The following is a 26,757-nucleotide window of genomic DNA, read 5'->3' as shown; positions in this document are numbered from 1 at the left end:
TTAGATTGGTTCCACTGGTCGGCGCAACATTGAGGGCTGAAGGGCCTGTACTGCGCTATTATGTTCTATGTTCTATATCCCTCTATTCCCATCCTATTCATGTACTTGTCAAGACGCCCCTTAAAAGTCACTACCGTAACCGCTGCCACTATCTCCCCCGGCAACGAGTTCCAGGCACCCACTATTCTCTGTGTAAAAAATCTGCCTCACACATCTCCTTTAAACCTTGCCCCCGAGTAATTGACTCTTCGACCCTGGGAAAAAGCTTCTGACTATCCACTCTGTCCATGCCTCTCATAATCTTGTAGACTTCTATCAGGTCGCCCCTCAACCTCCGTTGCTCCAGTGAGAACAAACCAAGTTTCTCCAACCTCTCCTCATAGCAAATGCCCTCCATACCAGGCAACATCCTGGTAAATCTTTTCTGCACCCTCTCCACAGCCTCCACATCCTTCTGGTAGTGTGGCGACCAGAATTGAACATTATATTCCAAGTGCGGCCTAACTAAGGTTCAATAAAGCTGCAACATGACTTGCCAATTTTTAAACTCATTGCCCCAGCTGATGAAGGCAAGCATGCCGTATGCCTTCTTGACTATCTTCTCCACCTGCATTGCCACTTTCAGTGACCTGTGTACCTGTACCTGTACACCCAGATCCCTTTGCCATGGGTTCTGCCATTTACTGTATATTTCCTATTTGTATTAGACCTTTCAAAATGCATTACCTCACATTTGTCCCGATTAAACTCCATCTGCCATCTCTCCACCCAAGTCTCCAACCGATCTATATCCTGCTGTACCCTCTGATGGTCCTCATCGCTAACTGCAAATCCACCAACCTTTGTGTCGTCCGCAAACTTACGAATCAATCCAGTTACATTTTCCTCCAAATCATTTATACATATATTACAACAGCAAAGGTCCCAGCACTGATCCCTGAGGAACACCACTTGTCACAGCCCTCCATTCATAAACGCACCCTTCCACTGCTACCCTCTGTCTTCTTTAACCGAGCCACTTTTGTATCCATCTTGCCAGCTCACCTCTGATCCCATGCGACTTCACCTTCTGCACCAATCTGCCACGAGGGACCTTGTCAAAGGCCTTACTGAAATCCATGTAGACACCATCCACTGCCCTACCCTCATCAATCACCTTCATCACTTACTCAAAAAACTCGATCAAGTTCGTGTGAGACACGACCTCCCCTTCACAAAACCATGTTCCCTCTCACAAATACGTCCACTTATTTCTAAGTGGGAATAAATCCTGTCTCGAAGAATCCTCTCCAATAATTTCCCTATCACTGATGTAAGCCCTGTAATTACCTGGATTATTCTTGCTAGCCTCCTTAAACAAAGGAACAACATTGGCTATTCTCCAATCCTCTGGGACCTCCCCTGTAGCCAATGAGGAAACAAATATTTCTCTCAGGGCCCCAGCAATTTCCTCTCTTGCCTTTCTCAATATTCTGTGGTATATCCCATCAGGCCCTGGGGACTTGTCTACCTTAATGTTTCTCAAGAACCCCAATACCTCCTCCCTTTTGATCTCAACATGACTCAAACTATGTACCCATCCTTTCCCAAACTCATCATCCACCAAGTCCTTCTCTTTGGTGAATACTGACGCAAAGTACTCATTTAATACCTCGCCCATTTCCTCTGGCTCCATGCATAGATTCCCTCCCTTGTCCTTGAATGGGCCAACCCTCTCCCTGGCTACCCTCTTGCTCTTTATATATGTATAAAAAGCCTTGGGATTTTTCTTAATCCTGCTGGCCAATGCTTTTTCATGACCCCTTTTAGCCCTCCTTACTCCTTGCTTAAGTTTCTTTCTACTTTCCTTGTTCCCAGCCTCTGAGCTTTGACAAATGCTTCCTTTTTCTCTTTGACCAGGCTCACAATATCTCTCGTTATCCAAGGTTCCCAAAACTTGCCGTACTTATTCTTCATCCTTACAGGAATGTGCCGATCCTGAATCCCTATCAACTTACACTTGAAAGCTTTCCACATGCCAGATGTTGATTTGCCCTCAAACATCTGTCCCCAATCTACATTCTTCAGTTCCTGCCTAGCACTCCCTCAGTACTGACCCAGTGTCAGTGCAGCGCTCCCTCAGTACTGACCGTCTGTCAGTACAGCACTCCTTCTGTACTGACCCTCTGACAGTGCGGCACTCCTTCAGCACTGACCCTCTGACAGTGCAGCACTCCCTGAGTACTGACCCTCTGACAGTGCAGCACTCCCTCAGCACTGACCCTCTGACAGTGCAGCACTCCCTGAGTACTGACCCTCTGACAGTGCAGCACTCCCTCAGCACTGACCCTCTGACAGTGCAGCACTCCCTCAGCACTGACCCTCTGACAGTGCAGCACTCCCTGAGTACTGACCCTCTGACAGTGCAGAACTCCCTCACTACTGATCCTCTGACAGTGCGGCACTTCTTCAATACTGACCCTCTGACAGTGCGGCACACCCTCAGTACTGACCCTCTGACATTGCGGTCGGCACTCCCTCAGTACTGACCCTCTGACATTGCGGTCGGCACTCCCTCAGTACTGACCCTCTGACAGTGCGGCACTCCCTCAGCACTGACCTTCTGACAGTGCGGCACTCCCTCAGTACTGACCCTCTGACAGTGCGGCACTCCCTCAGTACTGACCTTCTGACAGTGCAGCACTCCCTCAGTACTGACCCTCTGACAGTGCATCACTCCCTCAGTACTGACCCTCTGACAGTGCAGAACTCCCTCACTACTGATCCTCTGACAGTGCGGCACTCCCTCAGTACTGATCCTCTGTCAGTGCGACACTTCTTCAATACTGACCCTCTGACAGTGCAGCACTCCTTCAGTACTGACCCTCTGACAGTGCGGCACTTCTTCAATACTGACCCTCTGACAGTGCGGCACTCCCTCAGTACTGACCCTCTGACAGTGCGGCACTCCCTCAGTCCTGACCCTCTGACAGTGCAGCACTCCCTCAGCGCTGACCCTCTGACAGTGCAGCACTCCCTCAGTACTGACCCTCTGACAGTGCAGCACTCCCTCAGTACTGACCCTCTGACAGTGCAGCACTCCCTCAGCACTGACCCTCTGACATTGCGGTCGGCACTCCCTCAGTACTGACCCTCTGACAGTGCGGCACTCCCTCAGCACTGACCTTCTGACAGTGCGGCACTCCCTCAGTACTGACCCTCTGACAGTGCAGCACTCCCTCAGCACTGACCCTCTGACAGTGCAGCACTCCCTCAGTACTGACCCTCTGACAGTGCATCACTCCCTCAGTACTGACCCTCTGACAGTGCAGAACTCCCTCACTACTGATCCTCTGACAGTGCGGCACTCCCTCAGTACTGACCCTCTGACAGTGCGACACTTCTTCAGTACTGACCCTCTGACAGTGCGGCACTTCTTCAATACTGACCCTCTGACAGTGCGGCACTCCCTCAGTACTGACCCTTTGACAGTGCGGCACTCCCTCAGTCCTGACCCTCTGACAGTGCAGCACTCCCTCAGCGCTGACCCTCTGACAGTGCAGGGGAGGGTGCAGCAGGATATCTGGCCGGGAGTGGCTCCCAGTTCTTGGAGAAGGCTCTCTGTTCAGCACTATCCTCATGAAGCTCACCAGGGCTCACTGATCAATAAGGTGCTTTGGTTGGTTCCACGTCAGAAAGCACCTCATTCGCTCAGCACCAAATTCCCGATGGCCCCACACTCACTCCGGCTGGATCTCAATCCGGCTGGATCTCACTCCGGCTGGATCTCCGTCCGGCTGGATCTCCGTCCGGCTGGATCTCCGTCCGGCTGGATCTCAGTCCGGCTGGATCTCACTCCGGCTGGATCTCACTCCGGCTGGATCTCCGTCCGGCTGGATCTCCGTCCGGCTGGATCTCAGTCCGGCTGGATCTCACTCCGGCTGGATCTCACTCCGGCTGGATCTCAGTCCGGCTGGATCTCAGTCCGGCTGGATCTCAGTCCGGCTGGATCTCCGTCCGGCTGGATCTCCGTCCGGCTGGATCTCCGTCCAGCTGGATCTCACTCCGGATGAATCTCACTCCGGATGAATGTCACTCCGGATGAATCTCACTCCGATGTGTCTGTTACAGTTCATATACAAGCATTTGTGAAGTTAAAAAAGCAGGGTTGTACAAGTAACAATAAGGTAAAGATTGCATATTCAATGAGGACTACATTGTGCCCTGAATGCTGGAGAGAAAGAACTTCTCTGCTTTGAAGAAGCGCAGTACTGTGAGATCATTTATGTCTGGCTGAGAGGGTAGGCAGCACCATTTCTATGGTCTCAAGGGACAATGGTCTGAAAGTGCAATGTCCCTTTAGTTCTCAGTCCTGCGGCAGCCTAATGTGCTCAACTCTCTGGAACGGTGCTTAAACCAACATCCTGTTCACAAGACAAAATTGGCAACTTCACATTTCATTCCCACAATGAGAGTGGTAATATCCTATGTCCTGGTCATGTTAGGGCAGTGGTCCCCAAAGGGTGCGGCGCGCCACACTGGTGCGGCGAGAGAGGATGGCAAGTGTGGCGGGAAGATTCAAGGACAATCAAAGAAACATTTAAACATGGTTTAAACAAGCAGTTTTACACTTTCTGGATGTCCCATGATCATATTATAAAGTAGCTGTGTTCTATGTTATGAGTCAAGCACTGCCAGGAGTTGTATTTTTTTTGTTTTTGAATGTATTTCTTATCAATAAAAAATTCGGTGTGGCGCAAGCAAATTTTTATTCCGAAAGTGCGGCCCAGTAAAACAAATTTGGGAACCACTGTGTTAGGGAAACAAAGTTAGTTTTAAGGGATTTATATTTGTTTTGGTAAATATTAGAAATAAGGTATTGTTTGAAGTTCAAAGACTATTTCCTCAGGTGGATGGAGCTATTACAAGGGGGCATAACTATAGGGTTCGTGGTGGGAGATATAGGAAGGATATCAGAGGTAGGTTCTTTACGCAGAGAGTGTTTGGGGTGTGGAATGGACTGCCTGCAGTGATAGTGGAGTCAGACACTTTAGGAACATTTAAGCGGTTATTGGATAGGCACATGGAGCACACCAGGATGATAGGGAGTGGGATAGCTTGATCTTGGTTTCAGATAAAGCTCGGCACAACATCGTGGGCCGAAGGGCCTGTTCTGTGCTGTACTGTTCTATGTTCTATGTTCAGGCTCAATGTAATGTTTCAGAGTTTCGAAAGGTAAAACCTATAGTTAGAATTATACTGGACAAAGGTGTTTGTATGTGTGGAGATTGGTTAAGTTGAACACTTTTTTTTTGAAGCAATAAATAAAGTAGCAGAGGCTTGCATACGTTGCCTAGCAACTGGAGCCTTGTAAGTTTCAGTTTGCATTTGGAGATAGGGAGTGAGAGAGAGAGCAGCTCTCAGCTCAGCTAGGAGCAGTTGATTTTAGAAGGCTAAAGAGAGAATTATGGAGCAATGGTTAAGAGGACAGCTGCCAGAAATCTAAAGTCCAGCTGATTAAGAAACTAGAGAAATGAAGAGGTTACAAAACGATGAGAGGCCGAGACAGGGTGGATAATCTGAGGCTTTTCCCCAGGGTGGAAGTGTCAATTACAAGGGGGCACAGGTTCAAGGTGAGAGGGGGAAAGTTTAAGGGAGCTGTGCAGGTGAGGTTTTTCACGCAGAGAGCCTGGAACGCCAGAGCAGGTGTTGGAAGCAGGCACATTAGCAACATTTAAGAGACATCTGGAAGGGGGCATGAATAGAGAGCGAATAGAGGGATAAGGACTGAGTAAGAGCAGAAGCTTTATTTTAAGTTTAGTTAGGGCATCATGATCGGCGCAGGCTTGGAGGGCCGAAGGGCCTGTTCCTGTGCTGTACTTTTCTTTGTTCTTTGTAAGTTTCCAAGAGATCTGGAGTGAACGGAACAGAGAAAACCAGGAACCAGAACAGATTCCCGTTCAGTAAAGTCACAGAGAGTTGAAAAGACAATGGATTGTGAGAGACCAGAAAGATATCTGCAGTAGCACTAAGGTTTGTGAGAAATTATTGAAGTGTTGGAGACATTATTTGAACTAATTGTGGAAATTGGTGGCTGGACCTTGGAGTTTGTGTAAAAGCCTTTAAGACAAAGGAAATCTGAAGGGAGAGGCGTAAAACCTAACATTAAAACCTGGATGGAAGCAGCAGAGGGAAAGCATAATTTAAAAGAAGATTTGAAAATGTGACTTCTGAAAGCGGAATTTGAAATCACTCATGTGGAAGCCGGAGTTTGGTGAGACAAGGTGGCTCACGGTATAAGAATCATCTGGGAGGATTATAAGGATGTGGAGATGCCGGCGTTGGACTGGGGTAAACACAGTAAGTCTAACAACACCAGGTTAAAGTCCAACAGGTTTATTTGGTAGCAAATGCCACAAGCTTTAGAACATAGAGAACATAGAACATTACAGCGCAGTACAGGCCCTTCGGCCCTCGATGTTGCCCAACCAGTGAAACCAATCAAAAGCCCATCTAACCTACACTATTCCAATATCATCCATATGTTTATCCAATAACCATTTGAATGCTCTTAATGTTGACGAGTCCACTACTGCTGCAGGCAGGGCATTCCACGCCCTTACTACTCTCTGGGTAAAGAACCTACCTCTAACATAAGGACATAAAAAATAGGAGCAGGAGTAGGCCATCTAGCCCCTTGAGCCTGCCCCGCCATTCAATAAGATCATGGCTGATCTGAAGTGGATCAGTTCCACATCTGTCCTATATCTCTCACCCCTCAATTTAAAGCTCTGTCCCCTCGTGTTAGCCATCACCATCCGAGGAAAAAGGCTCTCACTATCCACCCTATCTAATCCTCTGATCATCTTGAATGCCTCTATTAAGTCACCTCTTAACCTTCTTCTCTCTAACGAAAACAACCTCAAGCCCCTCAGCCTTTCCTCATACGATCTACCCACCATACCAGGCAACATCCTGGTAAATCTCCTCTGCACCCTTTCCAACACTTCCACATCTTTCCTATAATGCGGCGACCAGAACTGTACACAATACTCCAAGTGCGGCCGCACCAGAGTTTTGTACAGTTGCAGCATGACCTCATGACTCTGAAACTCAATCCCTCTACCAATAAAAGCTAACACACCGTATGCCTTCTTAACAACCCTATCAATCTGGGTGCCAACTTTCAGGGATCTATGCACATGGACACCCAGATCCCTCTGTTCATCCACACTACCAAGTAGCCCAGTACTCTGGATTTCTGTTACTCCTTCCAAAGTGAATCACCTCACACTTTTCCACATTAAACTCCATTTGCCACCTCTCAGCCCAGCTCTGCAGCTTATCTATGTCCCTCTGTAACCTGCCACTTCCCTCCACACTGTCTACAATTCCACCGACTTTAGCATCATCTGCAAATTTACTAATCCATCCTTCTACGCCTTCATCCAGGTCATTAATAAAAATGACAAACAGCAGTGGCCCCAAAACAGATCCTTGCAGTACACCACTAGTAACTGAACTCCAGGATGAATATTTCCCATCAACCACCACCCTCTGTTTTCTTACAGCTATGATGTGGAGCTGCCGACGTTGGACTGGGGTAAACACAGTAAGAAGTTTAACAACACCAGGTTAAAGTCCAACAGGTTTATTTGGTAGCAAAAGCTTTTGCTACCAAATAAACCTGTTGGACATTAACCTGGTGTTGTTAAACTTCTTACTGTTCTTACAGCTAGCCAATTCCTGATCCAAACCACTAAATCATCCTCAATCCCATGTGTCCATATTTTCTGCAATAGCTTACCATGGGGAACCTTATCAAATGCTTTGCTGAAATCCATATACACCACATCAACCGCTTTACCCTCATCCACCTCTTTGGTCACCTTCTCAAAGAACTCAATAAGGTTTGTAAGGCACGACCTACCCTTCACAAAACCGTGCTGACGATCCCTAATCAAATTATTCCTTTCTATCACCAGGCAAGACTGTTCTCTTCCTGTTGGGGAGCACTTCAGTGGTCACGGGCATTCAGCCTCTGATCTTCGGGTAAGCGTTCTCCAAGGCGGCCTACACGACACCGCAGGGTCGCTGAGCAGAGACTGATAGCCAAGTTCTGCACACATGAGGACAGCCTCAACCGGGATCTTGGGTTCATGTCACACTATCTGTAACCCCCACAACTTGCCTGGACTTGCAAAATCTCACTAGCTGTTCTGTCTGGAGACAATACACATCTCTTTAACCTGTGCTCAATGCTCTCTCCACTCACATTGTCGGTACCTTTAAGACTTGATTAGCTGTATTAGCGTTGATTAGCTTGATTAGCATTCCAATCATTATTCTGTAAATTGAGTTTGTGTCTTTGTCTGCCCTGTTTGTGAGCACATCTCCCACTCCACCTGACGAAGGAGCAGCACGCTCCGAACGCTAGTGGCATTTGCTACCAAATAAACCTGTTGGACTTTAACCTGGTGGTGTTAGACTTCTTGCAGGATTATAAGGAGACAGAGATTCACTTAGGTTCAGAGAGGAGTGGTCTGACCACAGTCATCTAGTGTGCTTAAATGGGACTTTGTATGTGCATGAGAATTTGTTGCTTAAAATGTACTCTGTAATCCATGTTAATCTTAAAATCTGGGTGTTACGATCCAAGCTATGTTATAATATATATCTGAGCGCAGTTGTTAAACTAAGGGGGGGGGGGAAGTAAAGAAGCATTGTATTAGAATCCAATTTTTCCACATTTAATAGATGTTTTTTTCTTGGTGTTAAAACTAATTCATGGTCCTAAGAGCAACTCACCTAATCCCACTTCCTCACCTTTTCCCTCTGACTCTTTCTCCATTTTTATTTTAAAAATGTAAACGTTTAGGCCAGGGATCCATTTTGGAATCTTCCTGTCCAGTTATAGCATCAGCTTGTGTCATAACAGCCCTTACACATCTCAAGTTCAGTATGTGGGGATCTTATATGGAGTTTGTATCCCTGCTGGGTTGGAAGCAGAATAAACTTACTGAGAGTTAAAGGAAAACTGCTCGAGAAGTCCTCTATCATATACCAACAGTTACTATTAACACTGACAGCTGTAACATTTTATCAATATGTTTAATATATAATCAAGCTATTGTCTGTTCTGTGCAGATGTTATGAATTCTAATTCCTTGGTTCCAATGGGCATTTACAGCGAGATCACACAGCCTATAGTGCATTGTGGATACCTGTACAAGACATCAGCCATGACAAAACTACCCAGCAACAAGAAATCCAAAGATGGTATGTATTGCATATCTCATCATTCTGGCTGCCTGATAGATTGTTCACAGTTTGAATTGGTTGTTACCTCTTGTAATAGACATCAGACCAGCCCTCATTTATTTAAAATGTTTATTTTCAGGATCTTGAGGATGCTGCCATTGCCACTTATATTTTCCATTCTTAGTTGCTTTGAGAGAATTGAAAAGCAATTATCCTTCAGCATTTGTAGGGATCCTATGATACTATGATTCTATGTAATGTGAGTATAGAAGCCATATGTTCACCAGAGGGGGTTAAAAGTTGTTGCATTCTCTAATGCCTGGTGATATCACTAATCTGAAATGATCACACTGTCAGACCCTGACGATTATATGGAGTGGATTATTTGCATTGACTCAGTGAGTGAGGTAGCACTCTGGATGAATACGCATGACAATATTACAGTATTGTTCCCAAATGAAATGAGAATAGTCCAACAGTATCACATTCCCTATCAGACATTAATGAGTGACAACCCATTGCAGATGCAGAATTACCCACAACGTGCCAAGCTCCCTCTACCTGAACATAATCATCAGCTCCAAACTCAGAAGAGAACAGAAAAGCATTTTAATTGGGAGGAGGAAGAGGTAATTTGCCCCTTTGAGTCTGCTTCACTATTGAATCAGAACATAGATGATCTGGTTGTGATTTCATTTTATGTCTTAGGAAGATTGTCTGTCATTCTTCTCAACTCTAATGGATACAGGCCCAATGTTTCCCCATAAAATAACCTCTTTTTTCAGACACAAGAAGTATAGAGCACAGAATAAGCCCTTCACATCTACGCCAGTCAAAGATAAACCACCTATTATAATCCCATTTTTCAGCTCACAGTATATGGTATATCTTGGCATTGCAAGTGCATATCTTTTTTTAAATTCATTTTATGGGACATGGCATCACTGGCTGGGCCAGCATTTATTGCCCATCTCTAACTGCCCTCCATTTCAGAGGGCATTTGAGAGCCAATCACATTGTTGTGGCTCTGGAATCACACGTAGGCCAGACCAGGTAAGGATGGCAGATTTCCTTCCCTAAAGGACATTCGTGAACCAGATGTGTTTTTACTATTGACAATGGTTTCATGGTTGTCATTAGACTTTTAATTCCAGGTTTTTATTGAATTCAGATTTCATTAGCTGCCATGGTCGGATTTGAACCCAGGTCCCCAGAGCATAGGTCTCTGGATTACTAGTCCAGTGACGATACCACTACACCACCGCCTGCCATAAATGCTACTTAAATGTTATGAGGGTCTCGGCCTCCACCACTCTTTCAGGCAGAGAACTCCAAACTCCACCCCCCTTTGGGTGAAAAAGCGTTTCCTCACATCCACCCCCCCCCCCACCCCCCCCCCCCCCCCTCCCTCCCCCGGTCATTGATCCCTCCACTGCTGGGGAATGTTTATTCCTGCCTACTCCGGCTATGCTCATAATTTGATAGAATTCAGTTGTGAAATGCTTTTAATACAATGATGTCCTTTCTTAGTAAGGAAACCAAAACAGTTTGTCAACATTAAGAGCATTCAAATGGTTATTGGATAAACATATGGATGATATTGGAATAGTGTAGATTAATGGGGCTTTAGATTGGTTTCACTGGTCGGCGCAACATCGAGGGCCGAAGGGCCTGTACTGCGCTGTAATGTTCTATGTTCACAGTACTATCAATGTGGTCTCACCAACGCACCTACAGAATTGCAGAAAAAAACTTTCCTCCTTTTATATTCAATGTCCTTTGCAAAAAATGATAACCTTCTGTTTAGTTGCTTGGTTGGACAGAAGTTGAGCATTACTTCATAGAGACATGCTGTCAAAGCTTTTGGTCATAAACTCATCAGGGCAAATTTGCAAGAATATTAAATCTCAAAAGGAACAACAATTTATATAGCAGGCAAAGAGTATTGATTGATTGATTGATAGAGGTATTGCCATGAAGAAAGCACCAAGGAATAATTAACTTTGGAAAGCTTTTATTTGGAAGATCATACTGTAATCAAGCAGAGTCAGCATGGCTTCATGAAGGGGAAATTGTGTCTGACTAATTTATTCAAGTCTTCTGGGGAAATTGCGACCAAAAGAGAAAACGCTGTAAAATCTCAGCAGGTCTGGTAGGATCTGTAAGGAGAGAAAAGAGCTGACGTTTCAAGTTCCAGATGACCCTTTGTCAAAGCTAAAAGGCATAGAAAGTGGGAGATATTTATACTGCATGGTGAGGGAATGAAAGATGAGTCATAGCCACAGAAACCAGGGGAAAGGCTGCTCATGGCTGTCCACAGAGAGAGTAAGGGTGTGAATGGCCAAACAGCAGAGAAGCTGAAATGAGAGGGTAAGCTGTGGCAGATAAAGATGTGGAACAGAGGGGGGTATGGATGGGGACAGAGGTAAAATTCATAAAAGGGGGAGAAAAGGTAAGGGAAGGGGGATAAAGCGGGGGAAAGACTGGGGGTGGGGAAGAAAAATGAAGAAAGGCAATAAAGAAATGAAAGGTAGAGAAAGTAAAAAATGAAATAAAATAGAATGAAAACAAAGGGATCGACGTGGGGTAGAGTTAATCATCTGAAGTTGAATTATTGCAGATGCTGGAATCTGAAACCAAAAGAGAAAATGCTGAAAGATCTCGGCAGGTCTGGATAGAGGGGAATATGATGTGGAGATGCCGGCGTTGGACTGGGGTAAACACAGTGCTTGTGCTACCAAATAAACCTGTTGGACTTTAACCTGGTGTTGTGAGACTTCTTAGAGGGAAATAAGCAGATATTTATATTTGAGCTTCCAATCGACAAAACCTTTTTGTGCGTCATAAGATAAGAGACCTTGGTGTTGGAGGTAGTATTTTGGCATGGATAGAGAACTGGCGAATGGGCAGGAAACAGCGAGTGGGGATAAGGGTTTCATTTTCAGGTTGGTGACCTGTAACCAGTGGGGTTCCATGGGAACTTGCAGGGACTGCAACTGTTTACAATATATATAAATGACTTGAAGCAAGGAAGTGAATGACCTGTAGCCAGGTTCACAGACAAACAAAACTAAGTGGAAAGGCAAGTTGCGAGAGGGATGCAAACAGTTTACAGACAGATATGAATAGGTTAAGTAAGTGGGCAAAATGTTGGCAAATGGAATATAATGTAGGAAAATGTGAAGTTGCTCATTTTGGAAGGGAGAACAAAAGAACAGAGTATTATTTAAATGGAGAGAAACTGCAGAAAGCTACAACACAAAGGGACTTGGGGGGACTTGTGCACGAAACACAGAAAGCTAACACATAGGTGCAGCAGGTAATCTGGAGGCTAATGGAATGTTGGCCCTTATTTCAAGGGGTCGGAGTGTAAGAGTCGGGAAGTCTTGCTGCAACTGTACAAGGTTCTGGTGAGACCACATCTGGAGCACTGGGAGCAATTTTGGTCCCTTTATTTCAGGAAAGATATTATTTCATTGGAGGCAGTTCAGAAAAGGTTCACTGGGATGGAGGGATTGTCCTATGAGGAAAGGTTAAACAGGTTGGGAATCTACTCATTGGAATTTAAAGGAATGAGCGGTGATCTAATTGAAACGCATTTTGCCTAAAAGAAACAACTGCCCTGACCAGAACCCATGCCCTTCCTCCGAACAATGCAGAGTCATAAACATCCCTGTAAGAATAAACAAACCCTGCTAAAGCAGCAACAAAAGAGTTAACCGTGGACAACCCAGTGACACAATGAGAGCTACACAAAACATAATTTAAGAAAAAACTCTTAAAGGTAAAATAACATCACACCAAGCAGGCTAACTCTGATTGGTCAAGGCATTGCCATTGGAAATGAACCAACGAATGGTTGGCCCCAAGGCACTTCTTTAGTTGAAAAAGGCCTGATGTCTGGACATGTACATCCTTTTTGCAAAAGATAGGCCCTGTGTAGGATTACATACAGCTTCTAGCATTTACATATGAGCTACATGCAAACCTGTCTGACATAAATTTTTAGCATAATCAGAATTGTTGAGTAAGTGTTATCCAATTGTGGAATTGCCCTTCTTTGAAAGAGGACTTGAGGACAGGAGTAAGGATGTCTTACTGCAATTGTACAGGGCCTTGGTGAGACCACACCTGGAGTATTGTGTGCGGTTTTGGTCTCCTTTTCTAAGAAGGGATATATTTGCCACAGAGGGAATGCAGCAAAAGTTCACCGGATTGATTCCTGGAATGGCAGGATTGTCATATGAGGAGGGATTGAGTCGACTGCGCCTATATTCGCTGGAATTTAGATATCTTATAAACCGGGGGTTTGGGAAAGATCACAGCCCATTTAAACAAGGCAAAGGATATTAAGGGAAACAGGAAACTATTGCTGTCCAGGCAGAAGAGGCGAGTTGTAATCATTTAATCCTCCTATCCCTTATCCACAATGTTAATCTGCCCTATGTCTTCACAACATGCATTCCTACTTATCATTGTATCAACCATATTGAGCAACTATATTTTCAGTCCATTCATCCATTGATATACAAAGAAAGGTACAGCACAGGAACAGGCCCTTCGGCCCTCCAAGCCTGTGCTGATCATAATGGTTGGCATGCCTTATGAGGATAGGTTGAGGGAGCTCGGCCTTTTCTCCTTGGAGAGACGAAGGATGAGAGGTGACCTGATAGAAGTGTACAAGATGTTGAGAGGTATAGATCGGGTGGATTCTCGGAGGCTTTTTCCCAGGGCTGAAATGGCTGCTACGAGAGGACACAGGTTTAAGGTGCTGGGGAGTAGGTACAGAGGAGATGTCAGGGGTAAGTTTTTCACTCAGAGGGTGGTGGGTGAGTGGAATCGGCTGCCATCAGTGGTGGTGGAGGCAAACTCGATAGGGTCTTTTAAGAGACTTCTGGATGAGTACATGGAACTTAATAGGATTGAGGGTTATAGGTAAGCCTATATACAATCCTAGGTAGGTAGGGACATGACTGGCGCAACTTGTGGGCCGAAGGGCCTGTTTGTGCTGTATTTTTTCTATGTTCTGTGCCCTAACTAAACTAAAAAAAACCTCTGCCCTTACTCGGTCCATATCCCCCGATTCTCTCCCTCTTCATGAACCCATCCAGATGCTTCTTAAATGTTGCTAATGTACCTGCTTCCACCACCTCCTCTGGTAGCGCGTGCCAGGCACCCACCATTCTCTGTGTGAAAAACGTCCTCTGCACATCTCCCTTAAACTTTCCCCCTGTCACCTTGAACCTGTGCCCTTTGTAATTGCCACAATACGAGAGTAGGATTGCGGAAAACATGAAAACTGACTGCAAAAGCTTCTATAGATATGTGAAGAGAAAAAGACTGATGAAGACAAATGTAGGTTCCTTACAACTAGAATCAGGTGAATTCATAATGGGCAACAAAGAGATGGCAGACCAGCTGAACAAATAGTTTGGATCTGTCTTCACTAAGAAGGACACAAATAACCTTCCAGAAATATGAGGGGACAGAGGGTCTAACATGAAGGAGGAACAGAAGGAAATCCTTATTAGTCAGGAAATGGTGTTGGGGAAATTGCTGGGATTAAAACCTGATAAATCCACAAGTCCTGATGTTCTGCATCCCAGAGTACAAAAGGAAGTCGCCTTAGAAATAGTGGATGTCTTGGGGATCATTTTCCAGCATCTTATAGACTCTGGCAGAGTTCCAATGGATTGGAGGGCAGTTAATATAATCCCATTTTTTAAAAAAGGAGGGAGAGAGAAAACCAGGAATTATAGACCGGTTAGCTTGACATCGGTGGTGGGGAAAATGCTGGAGTCAATTATTAAGGATGCAATAACTGAGCATTTGGAAAGCGGTGACATGATTGGTCTAAGTCAGCATGGATTCACGAAAGGGAAATCGTGCTTGAGAAATCTTCTGGAATTTTTTGAGGATGTGACCAGTAGAGTGGACAAGGGTGAACCAATGAACGTTGTGTATCTGGACTTTCAAAATGCTTTTGACAAGGTCCCACACAAGAGATTAGTGAACAAAATTAAAGCTCATGGTATTGGGGGTAATATATTGAGATGGATAGAGAACTGGTTGGCAGACAGGAGGCAGAGAGTGGGAATAAACGGGTCCTTTTCAGAGTGGCAGGCAGTGACCAGTGGGGCACCACAGGGTTCTGTGCTGGGACCCCAGCTATTCACAATATAGATTAATGATTTGGGCGAAGAAATTAGAAACCATAGAATCCCTACATTGCAGAAGGGGGCCATTCAGCCCATCGAGCCTGCACTGACAACAATCCCACCCAGACTCTATCCCCGTAACTCCACGTATATCCCCCTGACATTAAGCTGAAATTTTCTCATGGTTAATCCACTTAACCCACACCTCTTTGGACTGTGGGACTGGAGCATCCGAGGAAACCCACGCAGACACAGGGAGAATGTGCAAACTCCACACAGACAGTGACCCGAATCCAGAATTGAACCCGGGTCCCTGGTGCTGTGAGGCAGCGGTGATAACCACTATGCCACCATGCCGTGATATTGAATGCAATATCTCTAAATTTGCAGACGACACTATGCTGGGTGGCAGTGTGTGCTATGACGAGGATGCTAAGAGGCTTCAGGGTGACTTGAACAGGTTGGCTGAGTGGGCAAATACTTGCCAAATGCAATATAATGTGGATAAATGTGAGGTTAGGGGAGTGAGGAAGATTATTATCTGAATGGTGGCAGTTTAGGAAAAGGGGAAGTGCAACGTGACCTGGGTGTCACGGTGGAACAGTCGGTAAAGGTTGGTATGCAAGTGCAGCAGGTGGTGAGGAAAGCTAATGGCATGCTGGCCTTCATAGCAAGAGGATTTGAATATAGGAGTAAGGATGTCTTGCTGCGGTTATACAGGGCCTTGGTGAGGCCACACCTTGAGTATTGTGTGCAGTTTTAGTCTCCTAGTCTGAGGAAGGACATTCTTGCTATTGAGGGAGTCCAGCGAAGGTTCACCAGACTGATTCCTGGAATGGCGGGACTGACATATGAAGAGAGACTGGATCGACTGGGCTTGTACTCACTGGAATTTAGAAGAATGAGAGGGGATCTCATAGAAACATATAAAATCCTGATGGGACTGGACAGACTAGATACGGGAAGAATATTCCCAATGTTGGAGGAGTCCAGAACTAGGGCTCATAGTCTAAGAATAAGGGGTAAGTCATTCAGGACTGAAATGCGGAAGAACTTCTTCACAAACTGCTGCACCTGCATGCTTACCTTCAGTGACTGATGTACTTGGACACCCAGATCTCATTGCACATTTCCCTCTTCTAATTTATATCCATTCAGATAATAATCTGCCTACCAAAGGTTTGGTTTTTGTTACCAAAGTGGATAACCTCAGATTTATCCAAATTATACGAAGCCTGCCAATCATTTGCCCACTTACTCAACTTCTCCAAATCACAATAAAGAATCTCTGCATCCTCCTCACAGCTCACCCTCCCACCCAGCTTAATAATATCTGCAAATTTGGAGATATTACATTTAGTAAAAATGGTTGCTTAGTAACCAGGGGCATCTTTAGGGTAGGAAGGCTTTTTGTGTCAGGGGGTTAAATTAATATAGCAGTTGTTTATCGGATGCTGGATAGGAAACATCTCTCCTCAGCTTGCTAGAAGAAAAGCCACGCCATGGAGTAATGGTTATGAAAACAAGTTCAGAAACCTGAAGGCCAACTAGTGAGGGAGACTAGAGAAATGAAAAGTTATCAGGAAGTCTGAAGTTAAAGGAATGGAGTGGTGGAGACTAGAACATGATCTCTTCAGTGAAGATAGATATCTGAGATGGATTGGCTCGTGAGAAGTCAGAAAGATATTTGAAGCACTTCTAAGGTATGTGAGTTCTTATTATAGTTTGTGAGATGTTATTCAAATTAATTCTGAAAATCGGTGGCTGGATCTCAGTTTGTGTGAAAGCATTTCAGACAAAGGAAGCCTGAAAGGAGAGTTGAAAAATCTGGAGCTGGATTCCTTATTCAAACAGTGCTTTGTTGGAAAGGTTGGTTGGAAAACCTGGAGCTTGATTCTTGATGAAAACAGCCAAGGAAAAGCATTATTTGAAAGAATATTTTTATGAGTGGAATTTAGAAACACTTGTTTTTTTCTTATTCATTCGTGGACTGGCTGACCAGCATTTATTGCCCATCCCCAAGTTGCCTGAGGGCAGGTGAGAGTCAATCATATTACTGTAGCTCTGGAGTCGCATATAGGCCAGACCAGGTAAGGATGGTAGATTTCCTTCCCTAAAGGACATTAGTGAACCAGATGGGTTTTTCCGACAATCGACAATGGTTTCATGGTTATCAATAGAGCCTTAATTCCAGATACTTCCAATTAAAATCAAATTCCACCATCTGCTGTGGGCGGGATTTGAACCCAGGTCCCCAGAACATTAGCTGAGTTTCTGGATTAATAGTCTAGTGATAATACCACCAGGCCATCGTCTTCCTTATTTGTGGCAATCATTTAGGGCTATTTTGAGAAGAAATACTTGGAAGACCGTTTCAGTGGCTTTGGCCATTTGGTTTCAGAGTGAGGTGTCACCTTTGAAAACTGTATATATTTGTGAAGCTCAGGTGGGAGCGGAGGGAGAGGAAAAAAAGGAATAATGTATTATAATCAAACTTTCCATGCTTTATTTCTATTTCTTGTTGCTCAAAGCTGAATTGTTGTCCTGCGACTCTGTTCCTTCATGTTTTCTTCAAAAAAGTAAAATGTTACAATCTTCTGAGCCTGTCATCAATTCTGGGACCTTCCCGTCCAATAGTAATGCCAACTAGGATTGTAACAAGAATTACTTCTCTCAGAGCTATCTTCAATACCCGTACCCAACAGTCAACATTCATTTATTTTACCCTCTCAAACTCAACATAGGTCTGTCCAAGCCGTTCCTTACATCCTGAAACTTCTGCTGGCACACCTCCAGAATCATCAGCGGATCTGCTGGGCCAGCATTTATTGCCCATCCCTAATTGTCCTTGAGCTGAGAAATGGCAAGGCCATTTCTGGGGACATTTAAGAATAAAACATGTTGCTGTGGGTCTGGAGTCACATGTAGGGCAGGCCAAATAAGGATGGCAGATTTCCTTCCCTAAACGACATTACTGGATCAGATGGGTTTTTTCTGACAATCGACAATGGTTTCATGGACATCATTAGAGATTTGATTCCAGATTTTTATTGAAATCAAATTTCACCATCTGCCGTGGTGGGATTCGAACCCGGGTCTCCAGGACATAACCCTGGGTCTCTGGATTACTGGTCCAGTGACAATACAACTGGACCACTGCTTCCCCTTCAAATACACGAAGGACTTAATCATACTCCACAGGTATCTCTTCTGACCGTGATACATAAATCTCATGTTCTGCCTGCCAACCTACCCTGAGAGCAATGTCCAAATTTCTTAGGCCATTTCATTTGCTTAGCTATCTTTTCAAATGAAATAAGGAATTCCTCTACATCATTTCCCTCAAATTTTGGGAGGCCTTGCTCAAATATTAAACATTTCCCCATGGGCTGTGATAAGTTATTTTTTATCCCACTGTTCTAAACTGATAATCCCTTTCTTTATCCGTCTCTTTCCTCCTTTGTTAACTGCTTCATCTTCTGGTCTTTTTTACATGTTTATGGGAACAAATGTTATTTTTTTGAACATAAAGGCACTTATGTTGGAAATGTTTAATTTCAGATAAACCATGTCCTTTGCAATGTGTTTTCTCACAGAATTCCAGAAACAATGGTGCTCCTTGGACAGCTCCCTTCTTTTCTATGAAACTGACAAGAGTTCTGAACCAATTGGTAAAATTGAAATGAAAGATATTGTTTGTATCGGAGTGAGCAGACCACAGACGACAAACAACCCTGGCCATATCGACAGGTACGAGGAATTAATGTCGTCAGAAAGCTTGGCGTCTCTCTAAAAGATGGAGGGTGCACAGCCATCAATAATATTCTCTTGCTATTACATAGAATTTATTACATAGAAATATAGAAACTAGAAGCAGAAGTAGGCCATTCGGCCCTTCGAGCCTGCTCAGCCATTCATTTTGATCATGGCTGATCATCAAATTCAATATCCTGATCCCTCTTTTCCCCCCATATCCCTTGATCCCTTTAACCCCAAGAGCGATGTCTAATTTCTTTTGAAATCACATAACGTTTTGGCCTCAGCTACATTCTGTGGGAGTGAATTCCACACATTTACAATCCACTGGGTGAAGAAATTTCTCTTCACCTCAGTTCTAAAAGGTTTACCCCATATCCTCAAACTGTGACCCCTAGTTTTGGACTCCCCCAGCATTGGGAACATTCTTTCTGAATCTACCCTGTCTAACCCTGTAAGAATTTTATAAGTTTCGATGAGATCCCCTCTCACTCTTCTAAACTCCAGTGAATATAATCCTAACCGACTTAGTCTCTCCTCACATGACAGAACTGCCATCCCAGGAATCAACCTGGTAAACCTTTGCTGTACTCCCTCTATAGCAAGGACATCCTTCCTTAGATAAGGACACCAAAATACTCCACAATACTCCAGGTATGGCCTCACCAACGCCCTATACAATTGCTGTATCATTTGAAAAGGTACAGTTTAGCCCCTTCAAGATTCTGGGGAAGTAATAACAGGAAACAAAGAAATGAGAGAGAAGTTACAGAGATAATTTTGCATCGGCCTTCACTGTAGAAGGTACTACAAGCACCCCAGAAATAGTAAAAAATAAGTGGAGGAATTAAATACAATCACTATCACCAGAGATTTTGTTTCAGGCAAACTAATAGGATTAAAGTCTGATAAATCCCCTGGACCTGATGATGAGATTATGGATGCATTGGTAGTTATTTTCCAACATTCCTGGGATCTTGAACTATGCCAAAAGTTTGGAAAACTGTTAATGTTGTATCCTTGTTCAAAAAGAGAAAAAATGCAGGAAACTGCAGGCCAGTTTGTCCAACTTCAGTTATTGGAAAAACATTACAATAATTATTAGGCAGAGAATTGCCATGCATCTGGAACATCATAATCTGATCTAGCAGAGTCAGCATGGTTTCATGACAGCATGTTGTCTACCTTCTACCTGGATTTCAGCAAGGCCTTTGACAAGGTCCCTCATGGGAGGTTAGTTAGGAAGGTTCAGTGGCTGGGTATACATGGGAGGTAGTAAATTGGATAAGACACTGGCTCAATGGAAGAAGCCAGAGAGTGGTTGTGGAGGATTGCTTCTCTGAGTGGAGGCCTGTGACTAGTGGTGTGCCGCAGGGATCGGTGTTGGGTCCATTGTTGTTTGTCATCTATATCAATGATCTGGATGATAATGTGGTAAATTGGATCAGCAAGTTTGCTGATGATACAAAGATTGGAGGTGTAGTGGACAGTGAGGAAGGTTTTCAAAGCTTGCAGAGGGATTTGGACCAACTAGAAAAATGGGCTGAAAAATGGCAAATGGAATTTAACGCAGACAAGTGTGAGATATTGCACTTTGGAAGGACAAACCAAAGAAGAAAGTACAGGGTAAATGGTAGGACTCTGAAGAGTGCAGTTGAACAGAGGGATCTGGGAATACAGGTACAGAATTCCCTAAAAGTGACGTCACAGGTGGATAGGGTCGTAAAGAGTGCCTTTGGTACATTGGCCTTTATAAATCGGAGTATCGAGTATAAAAGTTGGAGTGTTATGGTAAGGTTGTATAAGGCATTGGTGAGGCTGAATTTGGAGTATTGTGTACAGTTTTGGTCACCTAGTTACAGGAAGGATGTAAATAAGGTTGAAAGAGTGCAGAGAAGGTTCACAAGGATGTTGCCGGGACTTGAGAAGCTGAGTTACAGAGGGAGATTGAATAGGTTGGGACTTTATTCCCTGGAGCGTAGAAGATTGAGGGGAGAGTTGATAGAGGTGTATAAGATTTTGATGGGTATAGATAGAGTGAATTCAAGCAGGCTTTTTCCGCTGAGGCTAGGGGAGAAAAAAACCAGAGGGCATGGGTTAAGGATGAAAGGAGAAAAGTTTAAAGGGAATATTAGGGGGGGCTTCTTCACGCAGAGAGTGGTGGGAGTGTGGAATGAGCTGCCAGATAAAGTGGTAAATGCGGGGTCACTTTTAACATTTAAGAAAAACTTGGACGGGTTCATGGATGAACGGGGTGTGGAGGGATATGGTCCAAGTGCAGGTCAGTGGGACTAGGCATAAAATGGTTCGGCACAGACAAGAAGGGCCAAAAGGCCTGTTTCTGAGCTGTAATTTTCTATGGTTCTATGAAGGACAATCATGTCTGACAAATGTACAAGAGTTATATGAGGAGGAATCAGCCAGAGTCGATAGAGGAGAACCAGTCAATGTTGTATGTTTGGATTTTCAAAAGGCATTTGATAAGGTGCCACACAAAAGGCTCCTACACAAGATAGCACCCCATGTTGTTGGAGGTAATATTCTGGCATGCATAGAGGATTGGCTAAATAACAGGAAGCAGCAAGTAGCGATAAGGGGGGTCTTTTTCAGGTTGGAGGGTAACAGGTTGAAGGGGTAACCAAGAAGGTAAATGAGGGCAGTGCAGTTGATGTTGTCTACATGGACTTCAGCAAGGCCTTTGACAAGGTACCACATGGTGGGTTGTTCCATATGGTTAAATCACACGGGATCCAGGGTGAGGTAGCCAATTGGATACAAAATTGGCTTGATGACACAAGACAGAAAAGGGTGGTTGTAGAGGGTTGTTTTTCAAACTGGAGGCCTGTGACCAGTGGTGTGCCTCAGGGATTGGTGCTAGGTCCACTTATTTGTCATTTATATTAATGATTTAGATGCAAATTTAGGAGGCATGGTTAGCAAGTTTGCAGATGACACCAAGATTGGTGGCATAGTGGACAGTGAAAAAGGTTATCTAAGATTGCAACGGGATCTTGATCAATTGGGTCAGTGGGCTGATGAATGGCAGATGGAATTTAATTTAGATAAATGCGAGGTGATGCATTTTGGCAGATCGAACCAGGGCAAGACTTGCTCAGTTAATGGTAGGGCGTTGGGGCGAGTTATAGAACAAAGAGATCTAGGAGTACAAGTTCCTAGCTCCTTGAAAGTAGAGTCACAGGTAGACAGAGTGGTGAAGAAGGCATTCGGCATGCTTGGTTTCATTGGTCAGAACATTGAATACAGGAGTTGGGACGTCTTGCTGAAGTTGTAAAAAATATTGGTAAGGCCACATTTGGAATACTGTGTATTATTAAACTAGCAAGAGTGCAGAAATTATTTACTTGGGATGCTATCAGAAGTTGATAGCATCCTAGATAGACTGGGACTTTTTTTCTCTGGAGCGTAGGAGGCTGAGGGGTGATCTTATAGAGGTCTATAAAATAAAGAGGGGCATAGACAAGGTAGGCAACATCTTTTCCCAAAGGTAGCGGAGTCTAAAACTAGAGGGCATAGGTTTAAGGAGAGAGGGTAGAGATACAAAAGGATGCAGAGGGGCAATTTTTTCACACAGAGGGTGGTGAGTGTCTGGAACAAGCTGCCAGAGGTAGTAGTAGAGGCGGGTACAATTTTGTCTTTTGAAAAGCATTTAGACAGTTACATGGGTAAGATGGGTATAGAGGGATATGGGCTGAATGCAGGCAATTGGGACTGGCTTAGTGATTTATAAAAAATGGACGGCATGGACAAGTTGGGCCGAAGGGCCTGTTTCCATGCTGTAAACCTCTTTGACTCTATGAACCAGTGCTAGGACCACATTGGAGGAAGAAACAGAGCATAGGGACAGGGTAGAGATGTCAGTTACTAGGGGACATAGGTTTAAGGTAAAAGGGAAAAAGTTTAAAGGAGATGTGAGAGGCAGGTTTTTTGCCCAGAGGGTGGTAAGTGTCTGGAATGTGCGAGAAATTATAGAAACCCTTCAGTGCAGAAGGAGGCCATTCGGCCCATCGAGTCTGCACTGACCACAATCCCACCCAGGCCCTACCCCCACATATTTACCCGCTAATCCTTCTAACCTACGCATCTCAGGACTCTAAGGCCCAATTTTTAACCTGGCCGATCAACCTAACCCGCCCATCTTTGGACTGTGGGAGGAAACCGGAGCACCCGGAGGAAACCCATTGCTGCCAAAGGAGATGGTAGTAGCAGATGCAACAGCAACATTTAAGAGGCATCTTGACAGATACATGAAAAGGGATGAATAGAGGGGTACGGACCGCGTAGAGGCAAAAGGTCTTTACTTTGGAAAGGCGTCATGTGTGGGCACAGACATGGTGGGCCGAAGGGCCAGTTCCTGTGCTGTACTGTTCTTTGTTCTTTGTTTTGTGGACACGTTTGCAGATGATACAAAAGTGCAGAGGAAGGCAGGTTGTAAGGAGGCTGTAAATAGTTTACAAAGAGATTTTAGCCGGAATTTTCAGCCTGTTCGTGCTGACGCGTCCTGTCTATGGCATACCAGCGCCATGAGTTTCCATGAGGCATGGGGAGCAGTCATTGGGAAATCCATTGACAACAGTGGGACCAGAAGGTACTGCCACCGATTAATGGCCTCTGACATAGAGTGAGACTGCAGGAAGTTACAGAGCAAAGAGACTGAGAGATCCTTTTTATGAAACCCAGAAAGCTAGCATATAGCTACAGCAGTAACGTTCGCGCCACACAAATCAAGGTAGATAAATCCCCGGGACCTAATGAATTGTATCCCAGGATATTGTGGGAGGCGAGGGAGGAAATTGTGGATCCTCTCGCCGAGATATTTGAATCATCGATAGTCATGGGTGAGGTGCCTGAAGATTGGAGGGCGTCAAATGTTGTGCTTTGTTTAAAAAGGGCTGCAGGGAAAAGCCTGGGAACTACAGGCCAGTGAGCCTCACATCTGTGGTGGGTAAGTTGTTGGAAGGTATTTTGAGAGACAGGATCTACAGTCATTTAGAGACGCAAGGACTGATCAGGGACAGTCAGCATGGCTTTGTGAGTGGAAAATCATGTCTCACAAATTTGATTGAGTTTTTTGAAGGAGTAACCAAGAAGATAGATGAGGGCAGTGCAGTTGATGTTGTCTACATGGACTTTAGCAAGGCCTTTGACAAGGTACCGCATGGTAGGTTGTTGCATAAGGTTAAATCTCACGGGATCCAGGGTGAGGTATCTAAATGGATACAAAATTGGCTTCTTAACAGAAGCCAGAGGGTGGTTGTAGAGGATTGTTTTTCAAACTGGAGGCCTGTGACCAATGGTGTGCCTGCGTTCACTGTTATTTGTCATTTATATTAATGACTTGGATGAGAATATAGGAGGCATGGTTAGTAAGTTTGCAGATGACACTAAAATTTGTGGCGTAGTGGACAGTGAAGAAAGTTATCTCCGATTGCAACAAGATTATGATCAATTGGGCCAGTGAGCTGACGAATGGCAGATGGAGTTTAATTTATATAAATGCGAGGTGATGCATTTTGGTAGATTGAACCAGGGCAGAACTTACTCAGTTAATGGTAGGGCGTTGGGGAGAGTTACAGAACAAAGAGATCAAGGGGTACATGTTCATAGCTCCTTGAAAGTGGAATCACAGGTGGACAGAGTGGTGAAGAAGGCATTCAGCATGCTTGGTTTCATTGGTCACAACATTGACTACAGGAGTTGGGACGTCTTGTTGAAGTTGTACAAGACATTGGTAAGGCCACACTTGGAGTACTGTGTACAGTTCTGGTCACCCTATTATAGAAAGGATATTATTAAACTAGAAAGAGTGCAGAAAAGATTCACTAAGATGCTACCAGCACTTGATGGTTTGAGTTATAAGGAGAGGCTGGGTAGACTGGGACTTTTTTCTCTGGAGCGTAGAAGGCTGAGGGGTGATCTTTTGGAGGTCTATAAAATAATGAGGGGCACAGATCAGCTAGATAGTCAGTAACTTTTCCCAAAGGTAAGGGATTCTAAAACTAGAGGGCATAGGTTCAAGGTGAGAGGGGAGAGATACAAAAGTGTCCAGAGGGGCAATATTTTCACACCGAGGGTGGTGAGTGTCTGGAACAAGCTACCAGAGGTAGTAATAGAGGTGGGTACAATTTTGTCTTTTAAAAAGTATTTAGACAGTTACATGGGTAAGATGGGTGTAGAGGGATCTGGGCCAAATGTGGGCAATTGGGATTAGTTTCGGGGTTCAAAAAAAAGGGTGGCATGGACAAGTTGGACCAAAGGGCCTGTTTCTGTAAACCTCGATGACTCTAAATGCCAGACAATGACCATCACCAATAAGAGACACTCGAACCACCATCCCTTGACATTCAATGGTGTAACCATCACTGAACCCCCCCCTTTGTCAAGATCCTTGAGGTTACCATTGACCAAAAACTCAACTGGACTCACCACATCAACACAGAGGCTATAAAAGCAGGTCAGAGGCTAGGAATACCGTGGTGAATAACTGACCTCCTGACTCACCAAAGCCTATCCACCACAAGTCAGGAGTGTAATGGAATACTCTCTACTTGCCTGGATAGGAGCAGCTCCAGCAACACTCAAGAACCTTGACATCTTCCAGGACAAAGCAGCCTGCTTGATTGGCACCACATCCACAAACATCCACTCCCTCCACCACAGAGGCTCCGTAGCAGCATTCTGGGAGAAGTCGGCGCAGTCACATTGACTGTACAATGAGGAGAGGAAAAACTGGTGTCAAGGAGTGGTTAAGTCCGAGGCATCACATTAGTGTTTCCCTCCCTCCCTCCATCTCTAACCAAATAAAAAGGCACTGTGAGGAGAACAAGCAAGGTAAAAGCAAGGTGTGGTCTTGCCCTGCTGCAGTAGTAGAGGATACAAGGGAAAGAGCTGATTGGTAAGTCGAAAGGTCGGGTAAATATTTAATCATTTTATCCCTTGTAGTCTCAGAGGTAATTTCTGTGGTTTATATTTTGTAAAGGTTATATTCGGTAGTAACGAGGAGCAGGAAAGAAGGGCCCTAGGGAATTGGATATAATCTGAAACAAAACATCTTTCAACAGTTTAATTTAAAGGGGTAAGACATGACAGGAGAGCTCCAAGCCGTGGTTTGCTCTTCATGCTCCATGTGGGAGGCTGGGAACATTTCTAGTACCCAGGGTCAGCATGTGTGCAGGACGTGTCTCCAGCTACAGCTCCTGGAAGCTCGGGTTTCACAGCTGAAGCGGCGGCTGGAGACACTGTGCAGCATTCGCGAGTCAGAGAGTATCGTGGACAGCACATATAGAGAGGTGGTCACACCGCAGGCTCAGATTCCACAGGCAGGAAAGGAATGGGTGACCACCAGACAGAGCAAAAGAGCTAGGCAGAGTGCAGGAATCTCCTGTGGCTATTCCCCTGCAAAACAGATATACCGTTTTGGATACTGTTGAGGGGAATGGCCTCTCTAGGGAAAGCAGCAGCAGCCAAACTCGTTGCACCACGGTTGGTTCCGCTGCAAAAGGGAGGAGCAATAGTTATAGGGGATTCAATTGTAAAGGGAGTGGACAGGCGTTTCTGTGGCTGCAAATGAGACTCCAGGATGGTA

At 44.7% G+C, this 26,757-nt stretch overlaps 1 protein-coding gene across 5 annotated transcripts in view; it reads left to right on the top strand.

Moving 5' to 3' along the window:
• arap3 (ArfGAP with RhoGAP domain, ankyrin repeat and PH domain 3) overlaps positions 1 to 26,757 on the top strand; it is a 482,966-nt gene that overhangs the window by 226,416 nt on the left and 229,793 nt on the right. For all 5 annotated transcript variants that reach the window (XM_078231730.1, XM_078231729.1, XM_078231727.1 and 2 more), the window contains exons 12-13: positions 9,127 to 9,258; positions 18,995 to 19,148. In XM_078231730.1, the coding sequence (XP_078087856.1) occupies positions 9,127 to 9,258; positions 18,995 to 19,148 (286 nt within the window). The remainder of the gene's footprint in view (positions 1 to 9,126; positions 9,259 to 18,994; positions 19,149 to 26,757) is intronic.

This window comes from Mustelus asterias, chromosome 16 (assembly GCF_964213995.1).
Source record: "Mustelus asterias chromosome 16, sMusAst1.hap1.1, whole genome shotgun sequence".
Lineage (NCBI taxonomy): Eukaryota > Metazoa > Chordata > Chondrichthyes > Carcharhiniformes > Triakidae > Mustelus > Mustelus asterias.
This window is presented reverse-complemented; position numbering and strand designations above follow the sequence as displayed.